The sequence below is a fragment of the Eschrichtius robustus genome, chromosome 1, assembly GCF_028021215.1.
Source record: "Eschrichtius robustus isolate mEscRob2 chromosome 1, mEscRob2.pri, whole genome shotgun sequence".
Classification (NCBI taxonomy): Eukaryota; Metazoa; Chordata; class Mammalia; order Artiodactyla; family Eschrichtiidae; genus Eschrichtius; species Eschrichtius robustus.
The window spans coordinates 54,659,933-54,684,167 of record NC_090824.1 but is presented as its reverse complement, the minus strand read 5'-3'; the positions used below and the strand labels follow the sequence as shown (position 1 = coordinate 54,684,167).

At 37.5% G+C, this 24,235-nt stretch overlaps 2 protein-coding genes across 3 annotated transcripts in view; both read left to right on the top strand.

Moving 5' to 3' along the window:
- Positions 1-833, top strand: part of TOGARAM1 (TOG array regulator of axonemal microtubules 1) — a 77,885-nt gene extending 77,052 nt beyond the window's left edge. Inside the window, exon 21 of the mRNA XM_068545816.1 lies at positions 266-833. Coding sequence (XP_068401917.1) covers positions 266-519 — 254 coding nt within the window. The 3' untranslated portion in view covers positions 520-833. The remainder of the gene's footprint in view (positions 1-265) is intronic.
- Positions 834-9,241: 8,408 nt separating this feature from the next.
- The window catches only part of PRPF39 (pre-mRNA processing factor 39), a 36,287-nt gene continuing 21,293 nt past the window's right edge, over positions 9,242-24,235 (top strand). For both annotated transcript variants that reach the window (XM_068545808.1, XM_068545768.1), the window contains exons 1-2: positions 9,242-9,392; positions 23,822-24,168. In XM_068545808.1, coding sequence (XP_068401909.1) covers positions 23,851-24,168 — 318 coding nt within the window. In that variant the 5' untranslated portion in view covers positions 9,242-9,392; positions 23,822-23,850. The remainder of the gene's footprint in view (positions 9,393-23,821; positions 24,169-24,235) is intronic.

Sequence of the window (24,235 nt, the reverse complement as noted above, 5' to 3'; positions counted from 1 at the left end):
AATTGTGGCTCACGGGCCCAGTTGCTCCGTGGCATGTGGGATCTTCCCAGACCAGGGCTCGAACCCGTGTCCCCTGCATTGGCAGGCAGACTCTCAACCACTGCACCACCAGGGAAGCCCCCTACTTTTTTTTAAGATACCAAACATTTCAGGGCAAATGGCATAGGGAAGAAGCTTAGTTTATTTTATATGCTTTTTAATTCTCAGAACTCGAATTTGTTTTTTTTTTTTAAACCTCACTGTTTACCATATTTTTGTGTTTCAGATATTGTTACGGAACTTTATCAAAGGAAGCCCCATGCCACAGAACAGAAAGTGTTGGTTGTATTATGGCATCTCTTAGGGAACATGACAAATAGTGGCTCGCTGCCTGGAGCTGGAGGAAATATACGCACAGCCACAGCTAAATTATCAAAAGCACTTTTTACACAGATGGGTCAGAATCTCTTAAATCAGGCTTCATCTCAACCATCACATATAAAAAAGAGTTTAGAAGAATTGCTTGATATGACAATTTGAAATGAATTACGAATTTTTGATGAAATATGATGAACAAAACTGTTTACATGATGACAAATGGAAGTTTTTTAAAGTTAGATTTTCAGTGCCTGCACTTCTCATCCCGTAAATTAAGTCAATAGCTATTTTTATTTGCAGCTTATGAGTACACATCTGTCCTATATCAACCCTATCACTTGCACCCATCACACAAAAATCTAAAATAATATAATCTAATATTCATGAAATCTGAGGCATGTGGAATGAATCCAATTTTAATATTTTTGAGAAAAGTCCTGCTCATTTGCACTATTTTATAGAAACTGAAATTTATTGCCCTATATGTACAATTAGACTTTTAATTAAAAATATACTTTTTATTATGTAATCATGTTTTGCTATGTCTCATTACTCAGCCTTATTTTATGAAGTGGAAGAAAAGTCACTGAACTATGTTATCACAAACTAAGTTTTGTGTGCTATTTCTGAAAAACATGTATTTCTGAAATCAGTCTGCTAATATGATTGTGCAGTATTAGCTTGCTTTTGCTGCTGTGTTAATGTGATATATTTGCTTACCATTTGGGTTTAATCATCTATATAATTGTGAAATTTAACAAGTTATAATAAAGCATGACGACCAAAGTTTTAGAAAACATTTAAACATTTTAAATGCACGTTTAAGAAAACGTGTTGAATGTAATTTCCCTATTTTTGTGTGCAAACACTAAATTTTATTTCTATATGTCCTGACATTTATAAAGGTGTTATTTTGCTGCCCAGTTGTGTAATTCTCAAATATAGTGCCAGGTCTTCTATAGCTTTTCTCAGAATTCTTGGGCAACAAGTACTGTATGCATCTTAAAAAAGAAAAGGAATGTTATAAAATAAAAGGATTTATTTCTGTAGATGTGTGAGAGGTGTCCTATTTTTCCAACTCCGTATTTGTTAAAATGGGGAAAATATGTGTTATGATATTGACCTATCATTTTCACTTGTTATACTTGATACAATATTGACCTATCTCTATTGACCTAACAATAGACCTGGGTTATAGTTCTAGCTTTACAGAAAATTCACTCTGTGACCTTGGGCAAGTCACTTGCCAGATTTAGGCCTCAATTTTCTCATCTCTAAAATGTGAGGACTGGACTAGATGATTTTTTTTTTTTTAAAGATTTATTTATTGATTTATTGATTGATTGCTATGTTGGGTCTTCGTTTCTGTGCTAGGGCTTTCTCTAGTTGCGGCGAGCGGGGGCCACTCTTCATCGCGGTGTGCGGGCCTCTCACTGTCGCGGCCTCTCTCGTTGAAGCGCACAGGCTCCAGACGCGCAGGCTCAGTAGTAGTGGCTCACGGGCCTAGTTGCTCCGTGGCATGTGGGATCCTCCCAGACCAGGGCTCGAACCCGTGTCCCCTGCATTAGCAGGCAGATTCTCAACCACTGCGCCACCAGGGAAGCCCTGGACTAGATGATTTTTAAGGTTCCATTTTGCTCTAAAATTCTGTGATTCTATGTTGTAGTTTACTCTAAGATCACTTTACTACAATTGTGAACTACCTTCATTCTTTTTCACTTCTGTGTCACTGACTAATTTTCTAATGTATTGATATTTGGCTACTTTTTAAATTGTGATTCTTTGTATTATCTGCAGTTTCTGAGGAAAAAAGCAAAAAAAAAAAAAAGTTTGAAGCTAATCTGAAAGGAGAGTAAAGATGTGGCTACTTTTTCTGTTTAAATACACTGTTTTATAATTAAATACATACTTTTAAAATTCCTTTTCTTCTAAATGTATTTTATTATGTTCCTATAATTTAGGTCCAAAGTTGGCAAACATTTTCTGTAAAGGACCAGAAAATAAATATTTTTGGCTTTGTAAGCCACAGATTCTGGCATATTCTTTGTTTTTGTTTTTGTTTTTTTACAGCCCTTTAAAAATGTTAAAAAATTCTTGGCTCAGGCCTCTGGCATAGTTTGCCAACACCTGGCTTAGATTCTTTTGACTTCAGTTGTAACACTGAAATCATTATTAAATTTTGCTTCAACCTTTGTGATATTCATTATTGAAACAATAGTTACAGATTCTAAATTTTATTAATTTTTACCACTGCCCTTGTTTCATTGCAAATGTGCCTAGTAAATTTGCATTGATTGATTGTTGGATATATTGAAATACATAAATTTCAAAGGCCAAAGAAGAGCACTATGTTATATAAAGCTTAATCATCCCTTCTTTTCAGTAGATATAGTTTGAATTTTGCATTGAAAAAAGTACAGTAAACATATCGCTACTAATAATGTGGAAACTTTACTTCATACAATCTGTGTGTTTTTATTATAAAGAAAATAGCCATAATGTAACAGAGTCCCACGCCTAAAAGTTTTTTCTCTATATTGGTAACTTCTTGATATTGAGCACTCAGAAGTCTAGCATTCTGTTGCCAAGAACTGTTACCAACCCAGAAATCAAAAAGAATTGGAAACTGATCACTGATGGAAAGAACTAAAGAAAAGCTGAAGGCTTGAATAAGTTGAAATAAAGGAATTTGGTTTTTTTTTACAAGCAGTGATAGTGATAAAAGTCTAACCCCACCAGCACTGCAACTAAAAAATAAACAACAAAAAATTTAAATGGCATATTTACCCAATGGAATTGATAGCATATATTTACTAAAAATGTTAATCATTTTAATCACAGGGCCATGTTCACAATGTGTTAAAGGGAAAAAGCCTGACTACAAAATACAGTGTCTCTATTTATTAAATATATACACACAGAGAAAACAGAACTGGAATTATATGCACCGACATGTTAATGGTGGTAATCTGTGGGTAAAGAAGTTATTTTAATATTTTCAGGGCACTATTCTGCAATTTCTATTTTTTCAGAAATGAGCAACATGTATTGCCTGTGTAATAAAGTTTAAATTACAATATGGTAATCTGAAGCGAATCTGAAAATAAGGGTAATGTGAAGAGAAGAAAACATGGCAAAGAAGTGACAGTAGTGAATATCAAAGTGCTAAGGGAGGTAGACAGTGATACGACTAGAAGAGAGATAGAAGAAAGGGAAGCAAGAAATTGTGAAGGTAAAGAGCGTAAGACTTCGATTCAGAAAGCATGGATTTGGAACCCAGGTGTACTATTACTTGTTAAACCTTACATATATATCCTGCAGTTGGTGTGAGGTACAAAATTAACATGGGATTATGTATAAGAAAGCATTTGTAAACCTCAAATTCTGTACAAAGGTAACTTATTCCCAGCAGCAAATGAAGTTGAGGAGAGATGGGCAGAAACCCTACAGAAATCTTTAGAGCCAAGATAAGCTAACCCTACTTATTTCATTGCTGGTTAGGAGGTTAAATACATCAAACGAAGGCAAAATCATTTAAGTACTATATCAACATTAATGAATTCAAGTCTCATAATGTGTTCTGTAAAAGAGTACCTAAATTCATACTTAAACTCTTCTCTGGGCAACAATGGGATAAACACAGATTTCAAAGAGAATTGTAGGTTTAGCAAATAGTCTTTTTTTTTTTTTTTTCTTTTTAAATACTGGAGCATAGAATGTGTGAGACAATTGTTACGTAAGATGAAGACAATGGTGTGGTATGACCAGTCTTGAATTTGTTCACCTCTATGAATATACTGGGTGCCTTGGCCTATACTGGGTGCTGAATAAATAGTACTTGAGTAAAATGTTATATACGTTTGAAATTTATTCTGGAGCAATGTTTTCAAGGGTGGAGGTGGTGTATTTTAAAAGTTAACTAGTAGAAGAGGGATAGTTGGATGGAAACACCGATCCAAAGGCCTCCTGTGGCAAATGGATTTCATAGGATGTCCCAGCCTAATGGATAGATAAGGTCTGCCTGTTCAATGTGTTGAAAAAGATTGTGAGGTTCTAGCAAGTTTCAATAGGAAAGAGTATAGTGATCTACTTACTATCCAGGGCTCAGAGCCAGATTCTAGATAGTAAAGGTCTAAAGAATAGTATAACAGAAGGAGTGAGAATTGAAAGAATAGATCTGAAAGGTATTCTGATGGCAGGACTGACTAAATTGATGACATACTTAGATTTGGAACATAAAGGAGTCAAAGTTAAAGAAGTTTCTCACACTAGAGACTGGTGAATGCTGATGCCATTAACTGAAATGGAGAACACTGGAGGAGAAGCAGGTGGTGGAGAAAAGAGGAATGTAATGCTTTCAGTCCCCTGTGAGAGAACAGACTCTGAAGGCAGTTCTGAATTTATTGATTGATTGATTTACTGATTGATTGATTTATGGCAGCACCGCCAGGCCTGTGGGATCTTAGTTCCTCGACTAGGGATCGAACTGGGCCATCGGCAGTGAAAGCACAGAGTGCTAACCACTGGACCGCCAGGGGATTCCCGGCAGAGTTCTGAATTTAAATTACAGCTCTACATTTATTAAATCTATGTCCAAGAGGATAAAAAGAAAGGAAGGAGGAAGGAGGGAAGGGAAGAGAAGAAAGAGAAAAGGAAAAAAAAACCCAACTGGCATGAGCAAAAAGGAAAATTTTTTTATTGATGTTTATAACAGAAGTCAATGTCTCTGGCTTCAAAGCTGGCTTGATTCAGGGCTCAAATAATGTCTAGAACTAGTTTCTCTCTCCTTCACCCATAGAAACAGCCAATTTCTCTTTATGTCTCGTTGACAAGAACTGGGTCACCCCTTCTATCCCTCAATCATTCATTGGCAAAATCATTCATTGGAATGGGATTACCACAATTGGTTTGTATTGATTATGATTCAACTCCTGGAGTTGGGCACATTATTACCTGATACCTGAAGAAAAAAAAAAAAACTTTAAAAAGCAAAATATATACCTAACACAGCAATATGAATATACTTAAAAGAGTAGTATGGGGCTTCCCTGGTGGTTAAGAATCTGCCAGCCAATGCAGGGGACACGGGTTCGAGCCCTGGTCCGGGAAGATCCCACATGCCGCAGAGCAACTAAGCCCATGTGCCACAACTACTGAGCCTGTGCTCTAGAGCCCGAGAGCCACAACTACTAAGACCACGTGCCACAACTACTGAAGCCCGCACGCCTAGAGCCCGTGCTCTGCAACAAGAGAAGCCACCGCAATGAGAAGCCCATTCACTGCAACGAAGAGTAGCCCCTGCTTACTGCAACTAGAGAGAGCCTGTGTGCAGCAATGAAGACTAGCCCCCGCTTGCTGCAACTAGAGAGAGCCCACATGCAGCAACGAAGATCCAACACAGCCAAAAATAAAGAAAAAAAAAAAAGAGTAGTATGTATGAATATACATGGAATACATAAACAGTAGCTAAACAGCAATACACATACACACACAATATATATTTGCAAATATCAGCAATCTCTTTCACAAGCTGTTCATGGTACCCCAGTTGATTTAGCTATTAAAGCCTGAAAATTCAATCACCCTGAAAGAATAACCCCTATCCTCTTCTTGCATTCACATTATTCTCTTTTTGCAGCATTATTTGTGAAGAATGTAGAAATTTCCTAGTCCTTAACTTATAACATAACACACAGCCTTACTTCAATTTTGCAACATACTATATCCAACTCTCCATGTCTAGTAAAAGATACAATCCATAATGAAAATGTAGGTATCATGATTTTTAATGGGCAAAATAACAGTATCATAACCCAGGCTTGTGGGATCAGAGAAGATATCTTTAAGGAAGCAACATTTCAAATAAGTTCTGAAGATTGAGTTATTCGACAATGAGAAAAGAAAGGAAAAGCACATTCTAAGTACCTGCAAAGATCAGGAACTAAGAAGATGAAAGAAGTCAAGCTTCCATGTGTCACAGTGAGCAGGACAGAGAGGTTCCAGATAAAAGCAGACGTAAGAACAAGAACAAAATGGTAAACGTAAGGATTTGGATTTTTATCCCCTAGGACCTGCTATAGGAAGTCATGACCAATTACAGATACAGTTTCATAGCCCTGTGACAAGAGAACAAAAAGGCTTGGAATAGGGAAATTGGGGCTGGGGTGGGGGAAATTAAAATGCAAATCTCCCTCTTTCTTTCATTTTGACATTTCTACAGCTGGGAAACCATTACACAGATTAACAATTTAATAAATTATTCAGGGGACTACCCTGGTGGTCCAGTGGGTAAGACTCTCGGCTCCCAATGCAGGGGGCCTGGGTTCAATCCTTGGTCAGGGAACTAGATCCCACATGCATGCTGCAACTAAGAAGCCCACATACCGCAACTAAACGATCCCGCATGGCGCAAAGAAGACCCAGTGCAGCCAAAATAAATAATAAAATAAAAAATAAATTATTCAGAAATTGGAGCATTGTAGGATCCAAATAACTCTCAGGAAGACTGAACTGAGGCGATACCATTTGAACTAAATCTCACAGATCATGTAATAGTAGAGAGGGACAATATCCATATTGTGTTTGGATTTAAATCTCCTAGAGCCACAATTTTATTTGCTTTAACCAGTAAGAAAGAACATTAAATACAGGAGTCTAAATGTTTTGAACTAATACAAAAGCCACCACTATTCAATGATGGATTTATTTATGATGTAAATGAACAAATAGCATTCCCTAGAGAAAATATGTTCTGTAAATTAAATGAGCCATGTGGTGTTTTATGAGCTTTTTCATTGCATGCTACATTTTGAACAGAATAAACAGGAATCTTTACTGAATAGCCCAGAAAGAAGCTGTGACTAACACTGGGTATAAGAAATTTTTTGCTCTTTTATCAGTCACAGTCCCAGAAGGAAATACATGGCTTATCAACATCAGGGTAATTTGAGAAGTGGTTAATAAGGGACTATTTACAATAGTTTAGGGAAACCTGGAATCTGGAAGAAGAAAGTGATACGGCGACCGCATGGAAGGAGCTAGGGGAATAAATACTCTGACCTCACTCCTCCCTTCTGTTCTTCTAGGACCGTGTTGGCCAGACCCAACCAGAAACCAGGGAGCAAAGGTCAAGATAGAGAAGGGTGGACAGTTGATTTGGAGAGGCAAATGGAAGAAATCCATTACATTAATAAACAACACCTTTTCCCATCTGTCCCAACTTTTTGTTCTGTTTCTGAATTACCTGACTTTAAATACTATATTCCAGAACTTGCCACCCTGTAAACTGCACTATTTGGTATAATATCTTTTTTTTCTTCCCAAAGCTTATAATTGTGACATACAATTTCTTTTAAAGTCAACTAAAGCTACATCAAGTAAAAAAAAAAAAAAATTAAGTTTTCACCTGTGAGGAGAGCAAGCACTGTAGACAGGAAAACACACTGAAAGGTCGAGACACATAAAAGGGACATAGACACTTAAAAGGGAACAGTGGGTTTTGTAAATTTATGGGAAGGCAGAAACCAGTAAGAGGGCTGGTGTTATTACGAAGGACTATATTTTCAATGCTAAAATGTTTAGGTTTTTCTTAAAAGCATTGGGGGAAACCAGTGAAGGTTTTTAAGCAGGACCGTGAAAGCAATAGCACTGGTTTGAAAGGTTAAGATGTAGAAAACCAGATAAAGGGAAACAATGAATCTGCAGTGAATAAAGCTGAAGAAGCAGGTAGAGTTTTAGAAAATGGCTCTTAGAGGAGATGAGAATCTCAAAGATAATCTTATTTACTGATGAAGAATTTGAAACTACTTTAGGAAAGTTTGAAAAGAACCAGGAGAGGAGTGAAAGCTGTGGCACTCAGAGCCACTGAATGACAGTGTTTGTGGCAAAGTCTGCATGCCTTCCCAATATATCAGAGACCCTTAACTGCTCCTTCCCATAGTGAACATAAACGTCACTGGTTACACCAGTAAAAAGCATGGCTGCACTGTCAGAGAATTCAAAAACGTTAGCTTGAAGAGTAGAAGAGGCAATGGAAAGGGAAAGCTGCAACTAGATGAAGTTTGATGTAAGTGAAAGATAAGACTGGTTTTGATATTTGGAAGCAAAGGGGCTGTTGAGGGGATTTATGATTAACAGGGTAATAGAAAACATCATCTTGCAGAGAAATATTTCTGGAAGCAGACAGATTCCAGAGGAGGAAATTGCAGCCCAGTTGTGATACTATTGAATCTTGAACAAGCGATTGCCTTAGTAAATGGTTGGTGAATTCAGGAACCTCGAAATATAAACAGGAGAGAGGCCAGATTTGAAAAGAAAAAAAAAAAGTTTTTTTTTTTAAACTGAGGATGGGAGTACAGCTGAAGAGTACTGCTAAGATTGTCAAAATAATGCAGCCTTCATTTGTCCAGGGAATAATTTTACATATCCCTTTAATAATCAGTTCCTCAAGCCCCTAACTCCACTATTGTTTCACCTTCAGAAAACCTGGGTGGACCCAGAGTCCAAACCATCGTGAGATTTAGGAGTTTAAGGCGGAATTTCTGACCATTTTTAGGTAGAGGCGTGCAGCCTAGGCAGTTGTTTGCCCAAAAATAGCAACAGTATTCTTCTTTGACTGGGCGGGGCGCTGTCTGTGTTAAAAATCAGGGGTGTGGAAGGCGCTGAACACTCTCTTCCTGCTCTGCAAGTCCCCGCAGAGGAGGAAAAACTGGGTTGGAGCAGCGGCCCCGCCCTCCGTGGCGGCGGGGCGGGGAAGGGGGCGGGGCTGGGCGAGGTGGGGCTGGGCTGGGCAAGGCGTGGCCGGGCAGGACCGGCCCCCGCCGATCCCGCGGAGGGCGAGGCCTGCGCGCTGCGCAACCACGTGACTTCCTCGCCTCCGGGGACACCGACGCATGCGCGCCGCACTCTCGACTAGGCGGCTGTGGCTCTGGTGGCGTCTGCAGTGGTGTCTGTGGGGACAGAGACGGTGGAAGTGCCCTCTTCGGCTCGGTTGGCCCAGATTGCGGCTCATGGCATTGAGTGGCATCCATCGTCAGGTCAGCTGGGGCGGGCGCCTTGGAATTGGCCGGAGGGGGTGGTACGCGGGGCAGCAAGGGGCCTGCCTTGTTTCAGGCCGCGCTGAGGCTGCGGCCTCCCTCTCCCGCCCTGTTTGAGGCCTGCCTTGGCCTCGGGGCCCAGCTGTCCATCCCTTCTCCTTCCCACCTGTTGGGTGGAGCGGTGCGAGGTTTCTTTTCTTAGACCACACGTTTCTCTGCCGGTGCTTCAGGACGGGAGGGGAAATGTGGGCCTCCACTTTGATTTAGGAAGAGGTTTGGGGGTAAGTCTGAAGCCCATGCTTTCCCGAGAGTTCGGAATCACTGTGGCTGGGACGACTGGAAGTGGAAGGGACCCAGAGGATTGGGAGAATATAATACAAATTGTGTTAAACTTTTAGGCGCCTTGTAGGGCGCGTTTCGCCTTCTAACCAAAGGCACACTCTGGGACCCTGAGTCACAGCACCCCAAAGATCAGCTAAAGCTTTTGGCAGGATAGGGTAGAAGCAGAAAAACCAAACATTAAAGAATAATGTTTACCTTCTGTAGCCAGAGACCAACACTGGTATTTTTCTCGTTCCAAAAATCACATCTTTAAGTTAATTAGTAGTACTGCTCTTAATGTGTTATTAAGTACCATATTATGTACTGTATTTATGCCTACTAAAATTTTAGTTTAATATTCATGTTGCCTTTTCTTTGAGGACATCAGGTTATTTGGCAACTGATCCTTGTTTAGAAATACGTAACACTTTTCTTTTTACAGTTGCAAAGGTTGAAACCTAAGAAAGCAAGTTTCATACAGGGAAATATGAAACTCATGTTGGAACTTAAGTGTTTTTGGCTTGGAGAGCTTAAGTGGATTGAAAAAAACAAGCAACTACTGTCAGGTGTCCCTCCCCACCCCCCCTTTATAACCTCATTCTAAAATTGCAAAAGTTGGAATTTTCCACTCTTCAGCCTCTGGTAGGGATAAAGTGAAGAAAGGAGTTGTACTAAAGAAGACAAGTTTTTAAGATTGTGAACTCTGGAATAATTAGGGGTTACCAAAGATGGCTAATTAGTAGGTGGTGAGAGATATTTGAAGTGAGAATTGAAAAGCAGAATTTTTTTAGTGTCAGAATATTTGGTAGTGTTTTTACTTGCTTACTTGTAGTTGAATACAGGAAAGATAAAAAGTGTGTGTGTGGCTTTTTTTCAAGAGAAAGATTAGTAGATACAAATTACTATGTATAAAATAGATAAACAAGGTCCTACTGTATAGCACAGGGAACTGCATTCAATATTTTGTAATAACCTAAAAAAAAGAAGAGAGAGAAAGAACAGAAACTTCTGTGGTATGCTAACAAATAATTCTGCATAAAACATAGGATTTTAATTTTTTTTTTGAAAAGTAGCCAAAGGGGGAAGAAAGTAGTTCCAGCCAAATGGTGTTTTTTTTTTTTTTCAAAGACCAAAGATGATAGAAACATTTATGTAAATAAAGTCCAGTTTCTGGAACATAGTAAGTGCTTAATACGTGGAAACTTTAAAAAGGTCAATCTGTGAACATTCTGCTCAGCCTCTGAAAACAGTTTCCAAAACCAGTGGTTATGATAGCCTCTTTTCTTCTAAACACTTTGAGTCTTCAGATTGGCTTATGTGTGGATGAGGCACAGAGTGACTTCTGGATTGCAGAGCTAGTTGATTTGCAGTACTCAAACTCCTGATTTTCAGTCCTTAGTGATGACTTCAGATTTTTATGTGTTGCCCTCTTTATGAAAAGAATAATCAGTGGTATGATTTTGAGTACCTCTGTCAGCATAAATGCCTATAGAGAGATAGAAAAGAAGGTAATAGATCAGACTTCTCATTTTTAATTGAGTATGGGTTATTTAAGTCATCCTCCAAAAGAGCTTCTAAATTTTAAGATGGCATGCTGAATTGTTAGATGTATGTCATAACTGAACTAAAACTTGAACTGTATGAACTTAATGTAGAACTGTATTTTTTCATGTACTGCATATTCACTTTTAATATATCATGTTTTCTTTTATATTTGTGGACTTTATGTCTCTCATATGGTTTTATATATGAAAGTACAGAGTAGTAAAAGGGCATCGGCTGGCTTGGTGAATTGAGAAAAGGAGGAAACTTTTGTTATTCTGAGAGAATAGCATGAGCCCAGGCTCAGGCAAGAGAATGTGTTGGCCTCTGTAAATGACAGTAAGGAATACTGTAGGATTAATACGTTAGAAAAGTTAAATTGGGACCAGATACAGCATTCAAGTCTTTCAACAAATATTTATTGTGCTGTTTTATACTAGACACTATTTTAGGTTCTAGGGACATAGTAGTGAACAAAACCAAGGGCCCTGTTCTCACTGAATTTAATATTCTAATAATATTAATTTATCTGTAGCAATAGTGTAGCAATGTTTTTCAGATTTTTTGACTGCAACCCATAATAGGATGTACATGTAACATTTCAATCCAATAATCCAATAGTTGAATTCTGTGTGTATTTCAACAGTATGCCCTTAACGTGTGCATTGCACTCTGATGTATTTTTTCTACTCTGTATTTTTCCTTTAAAAAAAAAAATAAGCTGGTCTGAAGCATTCTGAATAATGTTTGAAAAACATTATTCAAGAGGGGAGAGAATAATTATTTATATTGTAACAGTAGCAGTATAAAAGAAGAGGATAGTTAATCTTTATAGCAAGGTATGTGTGATTATTTGTGGATGAGGTTTAGAGAGGTTAAGTAACTTGCTCAAAGTTCCCTAATGAGAAACTGGGCCAGATCTTTAATTCAGTTCTATCAGGCTCTAAAGCCCAAGCACTTTATTATACAACTCTCCAATTGATTATGAAAGTAATAAACTAGGACTCTGGGTGGAGGGTAAGGCCTGTGATGCTTTTTGTTTATTATACAATGAATTAAGTGCGTACTAGGCCTGCGTGTATCTCTACGTATTTGTAGACCTGGGTCTTATTCTCAGGGAATTTGAGACAAGGGAAGATAGACATTGAATGAGTATCACAAATGTGATGTGTGCTATGGGGAAAAAGGATGCTATGGAAGCATCATTGGGGGAACCTAACTCATTTGGGGGGTATGGGAATACTTTTCTGAAAGGGATGTTTAAATGTGCCCAGATTAATGAGTGGGCTTCAGTTAGGTTGAAAGCTCTGAGTGGGAGTGTGGGGGTGAGGTACAGGGGTGGGAGAACATTCCAGGTAGAAGAAACTGCATACACTAAGACCTTGAAGCTGAAATGAGCTGAACTGGAAAACACAACAAAACTAGGTGACTGTGATATGTCAGTAAAGGGCAAGAAGAGAGAGCCTTTCAGGGAGGAAGTCCTCATTACTGTTGGATGCCGTGAAGAGTAGATCAGAAAGATGAATCAGAACATGTCCAGTTGGATTTATAAACAAGGAAATTGTGATCTTGGGGGAATTTCAGAGTAGTGATAAAGAAGAATCCAAATTTACGAGTAAATGGAGGGTGTAGAAGTAGACGACTTCATTGTCTTCCCGTTGTACTTGGAACAAAATCCAAATCCTTAACATAGCTTATGATTGCCCTTTGGTTGTTTATAAGCTAAATTATAGTATGTATATTATAAATTATTATATAAAAGATGAGAGATATTTTTACATGTTTGAAGGCTAATGGAAGTAATATACACTGAGAGAAACTGATAAGGAGAGAGTGAAGATAATTTAAGAAGCAATATTCTTTTTTTTTTTTTTTTAATTAATTAATTAATTTATTTTTGGCTGTGTTGGGTTTTCGTTGCTGCGCGCGGGCTTTCTCTAGTTGCGGCGAGCGGGGGCTACTCTTTGTTGCGGTGCACGGGCTTTCTCATTGCAGTGGCTTCTCTCATTGTGGAGCACGGGCTCTAGGCGTGCGGGCTTCAGTAGTTGCGGCACGCGGGCTCAGTAGTTGTGGCTCACGGGCTCTAGAGCACAGGCTCAGTAGTTGTGGCACACGAGCTTGTGGGATCTTCCCGGACCAGGGATCAAACCCGTGTCCCCTGCATTGGCAGGCGGATTCTCAACCACTGCGCCACCGGGGAAGCCCAAGAAGCAACATTCTTGAGAAGATGGGTGGGAGAAGTGATCCAAGTCATGAGTTCAGGGTTTGACCTTTTGTAGCAGCAGAGATACTTCATCCATTGTGACCAAGGTAAGGAGGAGGACAAATAATGTAGCTGTTATGAGAGTGCTATAATAGAGGTGCAGAACAAATACTTAGAGAGCAAAAGACACATGATGGTTATGTATTTCAACTTTTATAGGAGTGCTATAATAGGGGTACAGGACAAATACTTTGAGAGCAAAAGGGAGGGAAGATTATACAAGAGGTGAGGGAAAACTCTTAGAGGAAAACATAGGCAGAACAACACTTTTCAGGATGAATTGCAGCAATATCTTTTTGGATCCACCTCCTAAAATAAGGAAAATAAAAACAAAAATAAACAATTGGGACCTAATTAAACTTAAAAGCTTTTGCACAGCAAAGGAAACCGTAAATAAAATGCAAAGACAGCCCACAGAATGGGAGAAAATATTTGCAAACAATGTGACCAACAAGGTATTAATCTCCAAAATATACAAACAGCTCATGCAGCTCAATATTAGAAAAACAAACAACCCAGTCAAAAAATGGGCAGAAGATCTTTTCTCCAAAGAAGACATACAGGTGGCCAAAAAGCACGTGAAAGGATGCTCAACATTTCTAATTATTAGAGAAATGCAAATCAAAACTACAGTGAGGTATCACCTCAACACTGGTCAGAATGGCCATCATCAAAAAGTCTACAGACAATAAATGCTGGAGAGGGTGTGGAGAAAAGGGAACTGTCCTACTCTGTTGGTGGGAATGTAAATTGGTACAGCCACTATGGAGAGCAGTATGGAGGTGCCTTAAAAAACTACAAATAGAGCTGCCATATGATCCAGCAAAAGCACTCCTGGGCATGTATCTGGAGAAGACCATAATTTGAAAAGATACATGCACCCCAGTGTTCATTGCGGCACTATTTACAATAGCCAACACATGGAAGTAACCTAAATGTCCATGGACAGAGGAATGGTTAAAGAAGATGTGGTACATATCAGTGGAATATTACTCAGCCATAAAAAAGAATGAAATAATGCCATTTGCAGCAACATGCCTAGACCTAGAGATTATCATACTAAGTGAAGTTAAGTCAGACAGAGAAAAACAAATATCATATGATATGTCTTATATATGGAATCTAAAAAATGATACAAATGAACTTATTTACAAAGTAGAAATAGACTCACAGACATAGAAAACAAACTTTCGGTTACCAAAGGGGAAAGGTGAGGGGGAAGAGATAAATTAGAAGGTTGGGGTTAACATATACATGCTACATATGTAAAATAGATAATCAACAGGGCCTACTGTACACCACAGGGAAACTACTCAATACTTTGTGATAACCTATATGGGAAAAGAATCTGAAAAAGAATAGATGTATGTATATATATAACTAAATCACTCTGCTGTACATCTGAAACTAACATACACGTTGTAAATCAACTATACTCCAATATAAAATAGAAACTTCAAAAAATAATAAAAAATAGAAGAGGTGAGGGGATTGGGAGACTGGTAACATAATAGATTTACTTCTTGGAGGTATAAAGAATTTTAAGAAGGAAATAGGGCATTAATGGAGATCTAGGAGGATAAAGCCTGACCCACCGTTGGTTGTGGCAGCTAGGTCAATATGAGAAATCAGTATTTTCATCGGAGTGATATGGGCTGGACTACATAGTGTACTAACAAATGGTTATTTTCTTAGGAAAAATACTGCAGTAGAACATGCTTGTTCATGATTAATTCTTTCATATGGCCTTTAAAAAATTATTTCCAATGATAGAAATGTTACTTATTCTTACATATTTCTCTTTTAGCCAATAACTTTGTAAGTCTAATACTTCTAATAATTTGCCTGTAGATTCATCATTATTTCTTGAGAAAATTCTAGAATATTTTCTTTTAAACATAGGTCAAAGCTATGCTTAATTTTAAGGTTTATGCTACATACTGAATTTTGAGAATATAACCCAAAGGAAATTGCTTTTTACAAATAGGCATTTACATGAGGGAGTTTACTGTGATATACTTAGTAAAGACAAATCTTAGAAAGAACTCAAGTCAAATTGAGGAAATTTAAGCAAATCCAGCCATACTGCCCTTTTTGCTGATCTGTTTTTCTGTGAACGTGCCAGACAAGGCACTTACTTATCTCAGAACTTGCTCCTTCTGCTGCCTGTAATTTTCTTCCTCCAGACAGCTGCATGACTGGCTTTCTTACTACCTCATCCTCTCTTTTGTTTTGTTCTTAGCACTTGGTACCACATACATATTAGAAATGTAGTTAGATAAAAAAAAGTCTCTATCTCCCCACTGGAATGTCGGCTCCTTGAGAGCAGGGACTTTGTTTCGTTCACAGCTAAATTTCCAGTGCTTAGAATAGTAGTGTCTGACACACAGAATTAGCTCATTAAATATCTGTTGAATGAATATTATTACACTAGGAAATGATATTGGTTAGAGATTTTTAAAAATACTAAATAAAAGGGGTTCAGCATAGAGTAATTTGCATACCTAAATTCAGTAAAATAAGTGAAAAATATAAATCAGATAAAGTAAAAAAGAAATAAAATAGAATAAACCCAAAAGGATAAAGAACAGAAGAGGAGGTATCAACAGATGAGAATTCAGCGTTTTGGAAGAAAGCAGATGGACCAGTTTTAACTGATTAACTTAGGTTTTCATTTTTTTGCGTCCAGCTCTGTGCCTGCAGAGAGGGAAGTTAATAAGAAACAAGATGGATATTCCCACAAAATCCCAGAAAGGCTCAGGAATTTCAGGTTCCAAGGGCCTCTGAAGATGGCAGTGCTGAATGCAACTAAAAATTGTAAGATTTGTGGGCTTCCCTGGTGGTGCAGTGGTTGGGAGTCTGCCTGCCAATGCAGGGGACACGGGTTCGAGCCCTGGTCTGGGAAGATCCCACATGCCGCGGAGCAACTAGGCCCGTGAGCCACAATTACTGAGCCTGCGCGTCTGGAGCCTGCGGTCCACAACAAGAGAGGCCGTGATAATGAGAGGCCCGCGCACCGCGATGAAGAGTGGTCCCCACTTGCCACAACTAGAGAAAGCCCTCGCACAGAAACGAAGACCCAACCCAGCCATAAATAAAATAAATAAATAAATAATTTTTAAAAAAAATTGTAAGATTTGTTAAAAGTCTAGAGTAGTTTAGACCCTAGATTTTCCTTCTCCATCTAGCATAGCCAGCAGAAAACTGGATGTTCGTTATTTGAAGAGGACGAAAGCAGAGAAGTTGGCACAGCTGGTGGGAGGTGGGGCAGGGGTGAAGGGTCTTAGCGAAAATGGGAAGTTGAATGAAAGTTTATATATTGAATGGTGAAATCATCAGCCCTGTTTGTCTTCTTTGTTCCCAGAATGCTTGTTGCCTTACTTAAGTAAGTCAACAAAGAAAAAGATTTTATTATAAATGAGATTCAACCAAGGGGACAAGTGAAAGGAATTCCTTGGATCGAAATGAAGAGACAAACCTAGACAGGACAAGCCAGTCTAAATTGTTGCAGAAGATTAGATGGTTTCAGAAAGGATGGCTCTGGAAGGGAAAATAGAATTGATAAGTATGAGTGACAATTGTTTTTGAAGGACCTTTATGAGACCCCAAGGATGTGGGGTCATTTTTCAAAGGCAACGAAACATATGAAAATGAGGAAAGATTTAAAGAAAGAGAAGCAAGCAAATGTAATTGTAGTGTACAAGATAGCTTGAAAAAAATGTTTACCTGGTCATAATAATGTAAACTTGAATATTGATTTAAGCCCAACCTGATATAACTGTATTGGGAGCACATGAGAGGAAAGCTGTGCATGTATAATAACTAAACCCGTATCTTCTCTAATAGCAAAAAAGATCTAAAATGGAAAAGTCAAGAAATAAATGCCTTCAGATAATTGCTGTGTTGATTACCAGTTTTTTGAAGTTAAAGTCAACAGATTTATTTCTTCCTCCTCTTAAAACCTCTGCAAAACAAATTCTAAATGCATTGTAAAGTTCATTTTTATTTTTGTTATTAATTTTAAAGTATAACACCTTAAGTTTGGATAATAATTTCCAGGGAATTAATTGTTTGCAGTGGTATCTTCATTTATGTGAATTTATAGTTTTTAAGACTTTCACATGCTTTTATCTCATCCGAAGATTTCAATAGCCCTGTGAAGCAGATAATACAAGTATTGCTAGTCTTATTTGGAAGTGGGAAAAGTAAGACTGACCTAGAATCTCATGCTATTAAGGGAGAGAAGTAGGACTCACCCTCCTCTACCCCTTTGTTCTTTCTATATTTACGACACTATACTTTGTCTTCTTATGGTGAAAGAAAGATCTGGAAATTCTAATTCCTAGTCTCTTGTATTTTGTCTTTCTAATTTAGTTATAGCTTAGCTGTCTTCTTCCTTTAAAAAAAAAAAGTTTTATTGTGGTAAAAACACATAAAATTTACCTTAATCTTTTTTTTTTTTTTTTGCCATGCTGCGCAGCATGTAGGATCTTAGTCTCCACCCCACCCCCCCGCCCCGACCAGGGATCAAACCCGCGCCCCCTCCAGTGGAAGTGCAGCGTCTTAACCACTGGACCACCAGGGAAGTCCCTGGGATTTTTGGATTATATGGTAGCTCTATTTTTAATATTTTGAGGAAACTCCATTTGATTTTCTGTGCCATTTTATAATCCCACAGTTAGTGCACAGAGGTTCCAGTTTCACCTCATCCTTGACAAAACTTGTTATTTTCTGGGTTTTTTTGATAGTAGCCATCCTAATCGGTGTTGACGTGATATCTCACTGTGAATTTGATTTGTATTTCTGTGATAATTAGTGATGTTGAGCATCTTTTCATGTGCTTGTTGGCCATTTGTTTATCATCCTTGGAGAAATGTCTATTTAAGTCGTTTTTTTATTTTTTAATTGAGTGTTCAGTTATGGGAGTTCTTTATTCTGTATATTAACTACTAATCAGATATAAGATTTACAAATATTTCCTCCTCTTCTGCTGTTTGTCTTTTTTTTTTTAATTTATTTTTATTTATTTATTTATTTATGGCTGTGCTGGGTCTTCGTCTCTGTGCGAGGGCCTTCTCCAGTTGCGGCAAGTGGGGGCCACTCTTCATTGCGATGCGCGGGCCTCTCACTATCACGGCTTCTCCTGTTGCGGAGCACAGGCTCCAGACGCGCAGGCTCAGTAATTGTGGCCCACGGGCCCAGTTGCTCCGTGGCACGCGGGATCTTCCCAGACCAGGGCTCGAACCTGTGTCCCCTGCATTGGCAGGCAGACTCTCAACCACTGCGCCACCAGGGAAGCCCTGCTGTTTGTCTTTTAAGTGTGTTGATTGTGTCCTTTGATGCATGAAAGTTTTAGTTTGATGTAGCCCCATTTGTCTGTTTTTGCTTTTGTTGCCTGTGCTTTTGGTATCATAGCCAAGAAATCATTGCCAAGTCCAATATCATGAAGCTTTTCCCGTATGTTTTCTTCTAGGAGTTTTATAGTTTTAGGTTTTACGTTTAGATTTTTAATCTATTTTGGGTTAACTTTTGTATATGCTGTAAGATAAGGATTCAGCTTCATTCTTTTGCATGTGAATATCCAGTTTTCCTAGCACCATTTGTTAAAGAGACTGTCCTTTCCCCATTGAGTGAACTTGGGACCCTTGTCCAACATTTATTTCTGGGCTTTCTGTTCTATTGGTCTGTTTGTCTTTATGCCAGTACCACACTGTTGTTTTCTTCCTTTTGATAGTTGTTTTTTACCCCTTTGCCATTTTATGTTGCTAGTTGGAAGTTATTGGTGGTTGTTAAGAATAAACTGGTACTAGTAATTGCCACATTATGAAGTATATGTTAGAATAACTTATTAAAAAATAACTTTAGTGTATTTTTCTTTTGGCCATGTAATTTTTTGAAGTAATCAGAAAAATGATCTCCCTAAGGGTAAGGCTGGCGTTCTTAACTCTTTTTATAACACTGTAATTGGAGGGTGTGGAGTAATTGATCATTTCTGAAGATCCAGGGGTGTGGTAAATTTGCTGATTCCAGAAGAAACCCTTATGTCCCACTTAAGTATGCAGTTAGAATAGGACAGGTAATAAATGAATCAGAGTGTATCAACTAACAACTTTCCATTTGTTTTTTTGACAGTATGCTTTGAAAAAAAGATACAAAATAATGACTAATTTGTATCTGGAAAATTAGTCTTCAAATGTGTCTTTTCTTTAAAGGAGGGGGCAAAAGAGACCAAAATAAGTTGAAAAGCTTCTGCGCCTTTTCCTAGGGTCTCAACTGGTAAACTTGGAAAGTTTATGACAATAATCAGTCATTCAAGTAGAAGGGAATTATTTTTTCTGGTAGTCTAATATTGAAACTTTGGGATTGTCCTTTATCGTGTACCAACTAGATTTGGTTGTATTATTTCTTCTCAGATTCCTCTTGCTCTCCACGCTGCTTACTTTCATTTCACTTCCCCAATGCAGACCCTCTTCATTCTGGTCAGTCTTATTTCCTTCTTGTCTTGGAACCAGTCCTAATTTGCGTCTTCTTGTCTACTGTTAATAAGAAGGGTTGTTCTGTCAAGTCAAGTGGGCTATTCGCTATTTTGGAATAATTTATCGTTCTTTCGCTATTGTTCCAAAATCTATAGTTTTTCAAAGTGAAGACCAAATTCTGTATTTCATGAAGGTTTGCTAGATGCCTATAATTTTCAGTTGATTTTTCTAAACTTTGACTTTGTTTCATTTGAAATTTTGTCTGTCCCTCTAATTGTTTTGCATGTTTTTTTTATCGCTCTCCAACTACTAATAGTTAATAAGCCTTAGAATGAGGACCTTATCTTATACCTATGTATTCTCTACAAGGAATGTAGTATAGTGCTGGATATGCATCAAGTGTTGAAAACTTTTTTTTGTCCCCACCTGACCTTCCCCCACTTTCCTTCTTCTCCTTTCCCTCTTCTTCTTCTTCTCCTTTTTAAAAAATATTCCCTAGATTTACCTGGTTATAACTAATTCTTCCAGTGGCATTCAGCCTCAAAGTTCACTTGATTTAACATTTTAAATTTATCCTTTCTTGGGAAAAAATTTGCTTCATACTGCATTTTGAAATAATGGACATATTTTAAAATCCAGATTTCAAATCTACATGACAATTTAAAAGATGCCTTCAATACACACAGAAAAATCTAAAACTAGTAAGAAGACAAACTCAAAAATGTTTTACAATGTGTGTCATTTTCTAGTTTACAGAGAGCTTGTGCAAACCATTCATAAAAAATGCAGTAGAAAATATAGACAGGGCTTCCCTGGTGGTGCAGTAGTTAAGAATCCGCCTGCCAATGCAGGGGACACAGGTTCAAGCCCAGGTCCAGGAAGATCCCACATGCCACGGAGCAACTAAGCCCGTGCACCACAACTACTGAGCCTGCGCTCTAGAGCCTACAAGCCACAACTACCGAAGCCTGCACGCCTAGAGCCCGTGATCCGCCACAAGAGAAGCCACCGCAATGAGAAGCCCACGCACCACAACGAAGAGTAGCCCCCACTCGCCACAACTAGAGAAAGCCCACGTGCAGCAACAAAGACCCAACTCAGCCAAAAATAAATAAATAAAAAAATAAATTGGAAAAAAGAAAATATAGACAAAGGATGTGAAATAGTATTTAAGGGAAAAAAAGGAAATTCAACATCCTTGTAGTTAAAGAAGTGCACATCAAAATGAGGTACTACTCTCTTTTTTCCTTTTTTTAATCAGATGAGCAAAAATTGTTTCATGATACCTAGTGCTGACAAGAGGAGATGGAAAAATGGACATTCTCATGTCCATATCTCATTAGTGGGTTAGTTAGGAATGCATTTTCCTGCAGGTAATAGAAAAACTCATCTATTGATACTAGTTTAAGCAAATAGGGACTTATTTTCTTACACAGTATGAAGCTGGCATTGTGTTATTAGCAGCTTGATGATGTCAGGGCTGGCATTTCTTAATTTTCCTGGCCAGTTCTTTTGACTGCTTTGTGAATACAAGTTGTTTCAGATATGTTCACATTCAAAGTAAGAAGAAAGTGGTAGAGCCTACACTATTTGTTGACTGTCCCTTTTATCAGAAAAGCAAAATTGTTCCCAGAGCTCTGCAGCAGATGTGCTTTTCAGACTCATAATCCTTACATGGGGTTAGGTATATTGCTGCTCTGAACCAAAACAATGTTTTATTAGGAAGATGGTGAGAGAAGATGGTGAGAGGGAATGTTGGATAGTCAACTAAAAGTGTCTTGTCAAATGGTACAACTGGTACAACTTTCCTAAAGATAAGTTGTCAGCGTATTCCCAAATTTAATATACACAGGTCTTTGATGCAACAGTTCCATTGTTCAGAGTTTACCCATGAATAAGTTTCTGTTCCTCTGAATCATTCAGAGAACATGGTAGAAGTACAACTTTCTGGGCCTGAGCCTAGAATTCAGAATCATTGGCGTTGGGGCCAATGAATTTGTATTTTTAAAAAAATAGCTTACTAAGTGACTATTATGTGGAGCTAGGTTGTGTAGACTATAGAGAAACCCAGATTTTTAAAGGAGGCATAAAATTGCAAAAAAAAAAATTTTGTATCCAGCCAACCACTGGCATGTCATATCTGGAGCTGGTTTTTCTTAAAAACAAAACAAATGAAACAAAATACCTCCTTTTTTTTTTTTTTCAACTTCAGTTAAATAATTGCAGATAAGCCAGAAGAAGAAAGCGTCAGCCCAGTTATATGGGGAGAACAGCCATTAACACCAACTAATATTGTTAGTGTATTTTAATTTGGTATAAATCCTTACAGATCTGTGTGTAGCATGCATATAATATATATGTAGTGGTTATCTTTCTATATCAAGACAGGTGCACATATTTCCTTTTAAATTATTATTATTCCATTGTACAAATATGCCACCTGCTAAAGCAGTGTTTTTAATACTACCCTCTTTTTTCGCTATGATAGTGTTCTAGTGAATGCTTTTAAACAAATAAATGTTTTTTATCTGATTATTTACATAACATAAAATATGCACAATTGCCATTTGGTATATTTTGTGCGACTGTCCTCCAGAAACATCTTTTTGTTGCCAATTTGATATCTCATTGTTTTAATTTACATCTTTATTAGTAAAGATTCAGTCCTTTCATATGTTTATTGGTCACACTTGCATTTATTTCTTTGAATTCATTTAGTCTTAATCCTTTTTTACATTATATTGTGCTATATTAACTAATCATGTATTTTGAGTGTATTTTAGGAGTAAATCAATTTTATGGTCTGTTTAGTTTTGAGAATAATCCCTATTTAAAAAGAAGACATGCCCTATAATTTAATGATTCAGTTTCCATTTAAACTGTTAGTGGAAGAGATGAAGTGAATTGTGAAAATATATTGTAGTATTACCTTACAGGATAAAAGAATAATTCCTTATTATTTTATGGCCTTAACCATAAGATGACTTAATTTAAAAGACTTTATGAAGTAACCATCCACATGGTAAAATTTTCATAAATACATTTTTTATGATTTTTTCTTTTTTGGCTGCGTGGCTTCTGGGACCTAAGTTCTCTGACCAGGTATCGAACCCGGGGCCCCAGCAGTGAGAGCACAGAGTCCTAATCACTGGACTGCCAGGGAAATTCCCTTATAACTGTGTTTTTATTTTTATTTTTTTATTATTATTTCTTTTATAGCTATGTTTTTAGTAACACTTATTCATTTTAAAAATCACTCTTTAATTTTAAAACCTTAATGTGTATCTTCTATAATAAAATCAAACCTAGCTGCTAGGATTTAAAATTTATAGATATATTTCAACAGTATAACCTTCTTAAAAATCTATCCTGAGCTAAGTTATGAATTTCCCTCTGAAACATTTATATCCATGACCAGAATTTGTTTTGTTAGCTAAAGCCTCCAGAACAGATATTAAAGATATTGCTGTTTTTCAGGATTGGTAGCAAGATAGCATTCAGACATTAAAATTTAGATTCTTAGCTAGCTAAGGAACACTGAATTCTAGATATGATTGCTTCTTTAGGGAGCAGGCTCAATACTCACTGTTTTATAGATGAAGGAGCTAGTTTTTACTCAGTCAACAATAAACTGGCAGAATTTTGGAAAATTTGTTGTAAAATTTAATTTGTAATATAAAAACTAATAAACCTTCTGATTATGACTTACAGGAGAGCTCAAGAATCAAATTAATATATTCCTTTAATAGCTAACTTGGGCTTTTAAAAGGTGGTTTTGATGATGCCAAATAAACATTTGGAAGATGTTTCTCTTTATGTTTCCACAGATCATTAACTGAAGAAAAAATAAACAGCCATGCAAAATTCTCACATGGATGAGTACAGAAATTCCAATAATGGCAGCACAGGCAACAGTTCAGAGGTAGTGGTAGATCAGTCTACTGATTTCAGTACTGAGATTATGAATGTTACAGAAATGGAACAGTCACCTGATGGATCTCCTAATGTGAATACAACTACGGAAGAAAATGAAATAGCAAATACTGTGGACCTTCCAGTGACAGAAACAGAAGCAAATTTCCCTCCAGAATATGAAAAGTTTTGGAAAACTGTAGAAAGTAATCCTCAGGATTTTACAGGCTGGGTATATTTGCTTCAATATGTAGAACAGGAGGTTAGTAACTATTTAAATGGGATTAGAGGGGACAGAATAATCAAGTAATATCAGACTAGGCCTTATT